Source organism: Terrapene carolina, unplaced genomic scaffold, assembly GCF_002925995.2.
Source record: "Terrapene carolina triunguis isolate 2854851 unplaced genomic scaffold, T_m_triunguis-2.0 Scaffold53, whole genome shotgun sequence".
NCBI lineage: Eukaryota > Metazoa > Chordata > Testudines > Emydidae > Terrapene > Terrapene triunguis.
In genome coordinates, this window is record NW_020664404.1 from 13567488 (window position 1) to 13577929 (window position 10442).

Here is a 10442-nt window from a genome sequence, read left to right on the forward strand (position 1 = left end):
TGGTTCAACTTGTATGAAGTCTAGTTTGTTTTGGTAACCAAAAATGGCCACCATACTTAATTTGTTTGAGATACTAGTATGATGGGGTTGGGGGAGAGGAGAGTCTAAGATTAGGGAGCTTGGAGAGTGACTGTCTAAGGTCAGAGACAGTGGAGCAGGTACTTGGTATGTTATGAAAACCAGGAAGAAAACTTAAAAAAAAAATTGGATTCAGAGATGGCTTGGAAGCCAGTGAAGATGGCAAAGAATCACACTTCCTGTACAAGAGAGTAGTCATCTGGTGCTTTCTGGACATTAGCGTAGGAATTAAGAAAGGCCAGAAGCAGGCATGGTAACAGTCTAGACCAGTGTTTCCCAAACTTGGGACGCCGCTTGTGTAGGGAAAGCCCCTGGCGGGCCGGGCCGGTTTGTTTATCTGCCGCGTTCGCAGGTCCGGCCGATCGCGGCTCCACTGGTCGCGGTTCGCTGCTCCAGGCCTTCCAGCAGCTCCCATTGGCCTGGAGGGAAAATGCTGCAAGAAATAAGAAAGTTTATGGTCAGAGAAGACTCCCAAGATTTCTGGTCTAGGATAAAAAAATTAAAGTTTGAAGGCAGGAGACAGTGAGGAATCTCTTTCTGGCACGGGGAGAACCTGACTTGTTTCTAAAGTGCTTTGAAAATAGAGCATCACTACGTAAGTGCTAGGCACAGTCTAGCCTATGAAGTGTGAGCTTCGGGGATCAGTATGCCTGCAAGAAGCTGGTGACTTTAAATGAAACGGGCAGATCTTTGGAGGTAGGCTTGTTCCGCACATACCACAGTCCTGCATGCTACATGCATTTCTGTAGCCTGATCGCACATTTGCTGAAGACCAGTAGACACATAGGCTCCTCGACAACCCTGGTTAAACTCTCAGCATTCTGGGTCTGTATCCTAGATTGTGTACAGCTCTCACATGCAGCTTGGCATTTGCATTAAGGAGGATGGGGTTTGTATTAATCTCTAAATAATACATAAAAGTGAGCCCAAGCAGTATTTTCAAAACAAAGCTGAAACATCTTAATTTCCCCAAAGCCATAAAAGATGAAAACTTGCTTCTGCCGTGAAGTACACTGTTTGTATTCTAATCCCATAGAAGGCCTCAAATGCAGTAAAATTCTAAGGTCTCGCCCCTTCCCCTCCCCCCCCAATGCTCTAATGTTGTTCATGGAACAACTTATTGTGCATGAGCATAAAATGAATTGTGTAATTCACCTTTTCTGTTACTCAATGTAATTATTTAATTATATTTCTAAGTACTTAATGCATCCAGATACTACAGTAATAGGTATCTTTTTATAAATGTGTTTTAATGATCATGAGTAGGTTAGAACTCATTATTATTGCTAATTGTGATGTTTTCTGAGTTGCTAGGTTTAACTTACTGTGTATCTGAGTCATTCAAGTTTATGGTAAATGAGCCAATTCCTGGGTTGGTGGTACTCCCACAGCAAGTTCAATGCACATGTGAACAACACTGTTTGTTTTTTTACATGTGCTTCCATGTGAAAGTTTTTTCTCCCAGAAGGCTCAGTATTGTGAATTGGAAATTCAGTAGAATACTTTGGAGTAGGGAAACCCAGTTGCTGCAGTATTAGTGGAGGTTTTCTGTGTAGTAAAGTTCATAATAACCATGAGAAGGAGCAAGCAAAATCATCTGGTGTCAAAGTCTAGTCTCTTCTCTCCCTTTAAGAGGTGGTGATCTACACACCCAGAATAAAATAAACCAATCCACGCAGCAAGAGGCAAAAGATTCCAGGAAAAGGGGAGCCCTGCGCCTGAGTCATGCTGTACAGTTATTGCTGGTCCTTCCAGTGCACTGCTGGATCCAGGGATGCTGCCGGGAGTAGGGTCTTCTCTCAGCGACAGAATCTCTGCATCCATTCATCTCTTTGTTTAGAGAGGTGGGGCGAGTTTTTTACCTGCCTTTATTGCTCTGACTTGGCTATCAGCAGTCTGAACTAATGCATTGGATCACACAGTCGGTGTGACCTATGCTAGGAAAACGATCTGGTATTAACTACTAGTTTGTTGCCCGTCATAGCAAAGCTTCAGTTGACTTTTTGTTCATACCAGGGTCTTTAACACCACTTGAAGGGATCTGGGGGGGAGTTGGGAGTCACTGGCAATGTGTCACAGTCAGGGCATATCCCTCTAATGTAGACACAGACTATGTGATTTGGTGTTGTGGTTCTGATTGCAATTAAACCATGGAAAGATCTGTAAATGTGTCCAGGTTGTAAAGGCTGGGGTGGGAGAAGCCATATGATACTAGTTATCATCTACAGATCCTCTTGCATGAGCAGAAAGGGCCCTAACTGCTTAAAATGCCGCCTTAAAACTGTACAGGGCTTACATGATTGTGTGCTGTATTTTAATGGTTCTCAAACTCGCACACACAGTGGACCACTTGCAAAGTTCCTCTTGTGACTCACCTTCCCCTCCCACTTCCGATTCCACACCTTCCCACTTGGCAATTGGAGCCTGGTTAATTGAAAAAGTCATTAGGATAATATTAATGAGACAAAATAATTGCAATGGGTGCAGCTGCTCTTCTGCTTGGGAATGTGGTCACAACTGAAGTTACACTTAAGAAAGAATGACCAAAACAGGTGGTTAGGTTTGATGAGGAGTGTGGTACAAATGACTAGACCAGGGGTGGGAAAACTTTTTGGCCCGAGGGCCACATCTGGGTGGGGAAATTGTATGCAGGGTCATGAATGTAGGGCATGGGGTGCGGGAGGGAGCGCGGGGTGTGGGAGGGGGTGCGGTGTGCAGGAAGGAACTCAGGGCAAGGGGTTGGGGTGCAGGAGGGGGTTCAGGGCAGGGTGCAGCAGGGAGCTCAGGGCAGGGGGTTGAGAGCTTAGGGCAGGGGGTTGGGGTGCAGAAGGGGGTTGCGGCGTGCGGGAGGGGGCTCAGGGCAGGGGGTTGGAGTGCAGGAGGGGTGCAGCAGTGTAGCTTATAGGACTAACCTGCTTGCTTGTGTGTGTGTGTGTGTGTATATATATATATATATATATATATATCTACACACACTTTTCTTATAGTTTAAGTATTTGGTTTATTGTAATAGGTTTATAATTTATATTAAAGTAAGTTTGACTTTAATGAAAGAGACCTACAGGCCATATCCTGTATGTTAAGCTAAGGCAAAGTGAGCATATCTATATCAAGACTTTTACCCAGAAAAGTAAAGTTGACCTATATCTTGTTACCTATAGATGAGTACCCACGCCTATGTCTGTGACCTTTTATCTAGACCAATGGAGAATGGCATAGGGGGTCTTTCAATGTTGTACCCACAGACTTAACAAGTACACCACAAGAGACTGATGTGCGTACATACCTGTCATCAATACGCACATATATATTAGCCTATGGGGTAAGTGTACCCTAACATTTCTGTGGGTGAGGAATGAAATTTGGGCATAAGAGGAAGGATTTCCGGCATTTGCCCTATAAAAGAAGTGACCACCTCAATAGAGTACTCCATTTCTCACTTACTTACTTCCTCCACTCTATTGTGAAATCTGCCATATTTAATGGAATCTTAATCTTTTATCCTGAAGGAGTCCCAAAATGTTCCACAAAGTATATGGGGTTCCCTTCACTCACCACTCAAATGCAGCCACCCCTTGGTGTGGGATATGGAAACGGTTTAACAGTGGACAGTAATGATTTACAGAAATCTGGAACAGGATGTGAAGAAGAATCTCTCTGCAATTGAAAATGGAAGTGCTAGAAGTGGCAAGTGTGGAGTTGTCACTTGTGAGAGTGTAGATTGTGGTGGCTTATCCCAGGGAAGGAAGCGGCCCTTCCCTCTGTTATCTTCTGACTGAGGATGTGACTGTCGGATGCTCTTTACCCTCTCTAGACTTTATGAACAAGGGCTATTGTGAGCTGGGGTTATAGCCTTCTGGCATATCCTCCAATCAATAAATCAGAGTAACTAAAGAATGTTTTACTTCAGTATATGCACGACACCTTCCTTTTTTCTAAGAAGTGTTGTAGCTCTGTGAGTGACTACACTGTGCTAGTGTGATTTGAAACTCTCTGAGTGGATAGCAGGGTGTGGGAGACCGGAATTGAAAATACTCTAATTGCTTTTGCTTCCAGGCTGAGATATTGTTGGTGGAAAAGTGCCTGGGGTTCCAATCTCTATTTGTCACTGCAGCAGTGTCAATACAGAACCTGTCTGGTCCTTAAAACTAATTCTGGGCATAAGCCCAATTGTTGGTGAGGAAAATGATTAGCTTTTCAGGGCTATGAAGAGTCTTCCAGATGCTGTTTGCCACCTAAGATAGGAAAAGCGGGTCTTCTTTTGTGCAGGCTTGTTTTTCGGTACCTCTGTAGATCACTGTTAGTTTTAGTTTTGTAACTGTGCCCAAAGGTGTGCGAGGTGCCTTGCGGAAACAAAAAGAGAGAGCTTAAAGCCAATACATCTAGACATGAGCAAGCATGTAAAAATAGGAAAAGAGGAGGGGATGAGGAAGCATAGCAGTATTTCCATAAAGGCTGCTGTATTATGATCATGTGGTGGCTCAGTTTAGATGTGTGCACATTTGAAGACTTTATAAACGGATAAATATACTGCTGATTTATTGGGTCCCCTCTCATGAGCATTGGAGAAAAACTGGGTCTTAAGGAGAGATCTGAGAGGATGGCTTGGTGGATTGGAGCTGGGAGGGTGTCCCTTGCTTAGGGAGAGAAGTAAAAGAATGCACAGAGGAGTCTGTGGGGAAAAGTAGATGAATGGGGTATCTAGATTGGCATTGCTGACAGCAGAGAGGGTGAGGGGTGCTAATAGACAAAGCTAGGTCAGATACATAGCCAGGGCTGGAGTTATGTAGGGCCTTACTGATGGCAAATTTAACCAGCACTTCGTTCACAAGATCACAGTACAGTGGAGAGTTAGCTTCCAGGATACAATATTATTGTAGAATAAGATGGGATTCTGGTGATGTTTAAAACCTCTGAATTGAGACTTGAGAGACCTGGTCCTATTCCTTGCTCTGCCACTAGCCTGCTGGGTGACCTTGAGCAAGTCACTTCAATTCTCTGTGCCTCAGTTTCCTTATTTGTAGAATGGGGATGATGATACTGACCTCTTTTGAAAGGGCTTTGAGATCTGCTGATGAGAGGTGCTATATATGAGCTAGATTTTATTATTGATTGCAGTATCACAAATATGATTTGGATTGGCCTGTCAGTCTAGTGGCAGCTTGACGTGTTGCCTTGTGGGGGACTGGAGTCCTGGTTCTGAGATTAGTCCCTCACATTCAGATCTCTTCTCCCACGAGGGGCTGAGCCAACTGCAGGCAGTCCATTGTTCTCTGACATACACAAAGAGATATATTCAGCTGTTCTCTACCTGAAGCCAGACCCTGTCAACACACTGAGAGGAGTACAAGATGGGCTGGGCCGGGCCATGGAAGCCAAAGTTTAATTTAGCGATTAACTAGTTGCCATTGTACAGAGAGGCAAGAACCCGTCTGTCTGAGAGCACTTTAAAAAGGCCAAAGACGTGCAGAGTATCATGTTGTGTGGACAAAACAGACTTGGATAAACTCTCTGATTAAAAACTGGGGGTGGTTTAGGTTTGTGTCTCTCTTCTCAGTGAAGTATCCATCATTAAACATAGGGTACAGTTCCTCTCTGGGTTTGCAAGGCAGAGGTACGTATCTCATAGTAAGAGTGTCCTCCTTTTTGTCAACCCTTTCAACAATGATCCACTAGAGAGAAGCACAAAGCTGCACCATGGGTAAGTTTACCCCCCACCCCCTTCTTGTGTCAAAAATGTCTGAACTGTACTGCATAAGTGTAATATAGACAGAGCTCCCCATCCTTCTCTGTCTGTACAGTGCAGAGTGCACTGAACAGTCAGTGAACAGCAGGACTGGTGCAGGAATCTACTAGTAAGTAAAACTCAAAGTTTTTTCTTCACTGACAAAAAGGCTTCTTTGTTTTAATGAGAACTGACATGCCTTAGGATTTTATAGTGAGATAACCAAGTGGAGACAAGGCACCTGTAGCTTTTACTGCAAAGTACCTAGGGAGGCTGGACCCTATATCCTTTGTTTGCGATGGATTTCACCTAGTTTACTTCATGGTAAAACTGCAGCGCCTTGTCTCCAGTATGTTTTGACATCAGGGTTGCTGCTGCCATGGTAAAAACACAGATTGTTTGTCAGTGAAGACATAGCTCAAGTGTGAAAGGCCTCATAATTCTACAGTGACACCTGTGCTGAATCAAGAACAGCCTTAGGGGACCCCAACTCTGATCTAGGGAGTAGCCATGGTGACACAAGGCAGTGTTGTCAAAGCAAAATGCTACTAGTCTGTGTCTAGCACACATGGACCTCGACCCCCAGAACTGACTGTTATTTGTTCAGAGCCAAATACTTGAACAGGAAAGGTACTCCAGAGTTAAAATTTTGCTGTCCTCTTTAAGGAACGTACCTGCTGAGCTCCATCAGCTGGATCGCAGGACAGCAGTGCTTGGAATAAAAGGGCTTTTTGGGATGTGTGTGCAGTATTAGCATGGAGAGGCAGTGTTAAACTGGCACGGTGCTTTAAATACTTGAGATGTATTGTCTTATTTTAATACCAATCCCTGTTGGAGAGACTGTCTTACCCAACTTCGTCAAAATCCCTGCAGCAAGTGGCCAAGCAAAGAGTGCCCCCAGATGATTAAAATTTCAGTGCAGTTTGCTAGCCCTGATGATGACGAGGGATGGTATTTTTAATGGAGCTTAAAGAGTTGGTGGCCCAAGTCTCATTGAATTTCAAACTCTCTTAGATGCCTTTTGAAAACTTCAGCCTACTCTCAAGTGATGGAGCAGGCCACCAGTGGGAGAGTGCTTACGTCATGGTGATGACCCAAAGTGTGACTTACAAAGCAGTAAATACATTCTGTAGTAGAAAATGGAGTTGTTCTTCAAAGCTGAGCTGCTGCTTTAAAATAAGTGCTGTGTGTATTGGTCAGTAGCTGCTCTATTCCCTTTCCTCCCATTGTGGCAAACAGCTAGTGTGAGCTCCAGTTGGACTGTAGACATTTCCTTGTGGAAGATCCTCAGCGATCATAAACTACAAGAATGGCAATGTAGTTTTGGAGATGAATTGTTACAGGAAATAGAAATATTTCCCTCCCTCTTTATTTTAGGTTTTAAAGCTTGTGCCCTTCTGGTGAGCTCATTGATTCCACCGTTATGTGCCAGTAAAATCTGTTGTACTTAAAACCCTTTGTAGCTCCCATCACCATCTTTCCAAGGGGAATGGCTGTTGGCTTAAGCACAGACCCTGGGTTTTTTTGGCTGATCATAAACCTACATGTGCTACCTTATTTTATAGCGTAAATTCATTAGAAGCATTTTATCCCAACTCAGTTGTCCAGCTGTCCTTATTAGGAAGCATCTGCATCATGTTGCTAGGATGCCTGTATAAATCCTGTATATAACAACAATATTCTATGCTAGACTTTCTCCTGAAAGAGGCTACTTCTCCATTATATATTGCATGCATTCAGTAAGTCCTTAAAATGCCCTTTCGTGGCCTACTGTACTTGAACAGCCTTTAACATGTAAAAGCTTTGACTGGTATTGCTGAGTTTTGTAGGAGTTGCTGCCTGGGTTTGCTGCTGCTACACCCTGGGGAGGGAGAAAAGTAGGTTTTAGGAGCCTCTCTAGTATAATCTAGGGAGGCAGCGTGGCCTAGTGGACGTGGATTCAGGAGACGTGGGGGTTCCATTCCCAGCTCTGTCACTGGTCTGCTGGGTGACCTTGGGCAAGTTCCTACCCCTCTCTGTGCCTCATTTTCCCCATATGTCATAATGGGGATAATGATACTGATGTACAGTGCTTTGAAACATCATGAAAGGTGTAAGGTATTGTTGTTGGTATTTTAAGAGACTATCGGATTGTCGAGTCTTGAATGAGCTTCTTATTTGAGGCAGTCTGGCTAACTTAGTTTATTACTCTCCAGTTCTCAGGTGATCACTGTATTTTGTGGCAGTGCGTATTTGTAAGTCATTTTGTGGCCTGAAAGTTTTTATCCGGATGGGTGGTGTTCTGCCCTGTGCTCCCCTGCACTTGTCAGAAGCACCCTCTTCAGAAGGGGGTTGATCTTTTTAAACATATGCTGCTGCCTCGGAGTACGATACTTTCATGAACAATAGGCTGGTTGGCAGAATTTATTTTCTTCCTCTAGTCCAGTCATTAAATGCTGAGTATAAGCTTCTTAGTTTGTCCCTCTTTGATGCAGAAGGTTGGATAGTATCCTATATTTGTATGAAGAAGATACCATACCCGATATTAAGTATGCTATCAGTGGTTAATACCTTAATTTGTATCAATTTAAAAATAAAATGTCTTAGATAGAAAGGCAGTTATAAGAGTCAATCTGGTTACAGATTTATCATAGGTACTTATATGGCTCCCATTATTGTAGTATCTGAGCACCTAACAATGTGTCTATCCTCATCACACCCAGGAGAGGTAGGGCAGTGCTATTGTCCTGTTTCTACCGATAGATAACTGAGGCATAGAGAGGCTAAGTGACTTGCATTAGGTCACTCTGGAAGTCTGTGGCAGAACAGGTAATTGAACCTGGGTCTCTCAAATCCCAAACTTGCACCTTAACCCCTGGACCATCCTTCCAAAGAGAAGTTGTTTCATTCCTTGGGCATGGTCTGTCTGTTTTATTTCCTTAGTGACATGAATGTGACAGCATTTGCTTTTTCTTTTCTAGGTTTCCAGCAGACCTCTCATTTGTCTTCCTATGAAATTATACATCCACAGAGGTTAACAAGAGAGCGGCGAGCGACCTCCAATTCCTCCTCAGTACAGGTACTTGGAAGTGTTCAAAATCATTCTCTGCTTCTGAATCAGCTTTGTCTAAAACTGGCCCTAAATTCAGTTAGTCCATCCCCTGAACAATGTAACTGCAAATGATTGCAAGTGTCCAGCCTCCCACAACATATGCAAGACATTGTGCTGGCTTTCAGATGATGGTGTTTAGTGCGTCATAGACCCATCAAGCCATGTAACTTCCCCACAGTAGGACAAAGTCTGTGCACTTTAAAGCACTTAAGGCTTAAACTGACTGTCAGTTGGTCAGGATTAACAGGATTTCTGTGACCAGGGCATGATGCTGTATCACAGATGCCTTGCAGCTGACTGCAGAGGTAAGCCAGTGCTTGCTCATATTGTGATAATTAATGTTGTCACCAGTCAATTTGAACTGTCCCTTTAAATAAACAGATCCCAACCTACTGGGATAGTACCAGGCAGTGGAGAGAATAGGCCATAAAGGACCAGAACATACATGCTGAAGGAAAAACCGCATTGTCCTTTCCCAGCTGAGGAGATTATATGAAAAGCACTAAGCTTCTTTCCAGGAGGCTTAGAATCATGCTATTGATGGAATAATTAAACGCAGAAAGCTAATTTTGAAATAACTTTCTATGCGTGAGTTAGAACTATGCTGGAATTTGTGTCTGGAGTGTCATGTGACATAACGGGATTACCCGTATTTTGTTTATGCCTGCAGTCTGAAATCAGCAAAATGATTAAGAATGGGAGTTTCTTTATTAGCTCAGTCTCTTGGGTTTTGTAGGTGTAGAAATGGCCAAGGCAGGCAATAATTTGGGAACTAAATGTATGTGAACTGAGAATGAATGTGCAAAGTGATGGCCTTAAGTAAACCCTCCCGGCTGAGTTATAGCAGCTCATAGACTTTAAGGTCAGAAGGGACCATTATGATCATCTAGTCTGACCTCCTGCACAACCCACCCACTCCTGTAACAAACCCCTAACCTATGCCTGAGTTATTGAAGTCCTCAAATTGTGGTTTAAAGACCTCAAGGTGCAGAGAATCCTCCAGCAAGTGACCCATGCCCCACGCTGCGGAGGAAGGCGAAAAACCCCTGCCAATCTGCCCTGGAGGAAAATTCCTTCCCGACCCCAAATATGGCGATCAGTTAAATCCTGAGCATGTGGGCAAGACTCACCAGCCAGCACCCAGGAAAAAATTCTCTGTAGTAACTCAGATCCCACCCCATCTAACATCCCATCACAGACCATTGGGCATATTTACCAGCTGAATATAAGGCCTTCCTTAACAGCAGGGCTGATGAAGGTGACATTAGTGGCACATTTAGAATAACTGGGCATGTGGTTGCTGTTTACTCCAGGGTTTTGGATGATGGCTGAGAGAGCATTTTTGTTATTACAACGTGTAAATGTTCTCTCTTTTGTGTTCAGGACAAGATGTCATATGTCATTCATGTAGCGGGAAGGAAACACATAATTCACCTAGAAAAAAACAAGTAAGTGACTCGTTTTTCCCTCTGGCTTCTGGTAACTGTGCCCTGGGATTATTCACTTCCTATCAACTGCATTAGATCTTTCCAGTCCTGGATGCTGTTT

At 43.7% G+C, this 10442-nt stretch overlaps 1 protein-coding gene across 1 annotated transcript in view; it reads left to right on the forward strand.

The window, feature by feature from the left end:
* ADAM9 (ADAM metallopeptidase domain 9) overlaps nucleotides 1-10442 on the forward strand; it is a 51842-nt gene that overhangs the window by 5847 nt on the left and 35553 nt on the right. The window contains exons 2-3 of the mRNA XM_026657460.1: nucleotides 8764-8861; nucleotides 10278-10342. Coding sequence (XP_026513245.1) covers nucleotides 8764-8861; nucleotides 10278-10342 — 163 coding nt within the window. The remainder of the gene's footprint in view (nucleotides 1-8763; nucleotides 8862-10277; nucleotides 10343-10442) is intronic.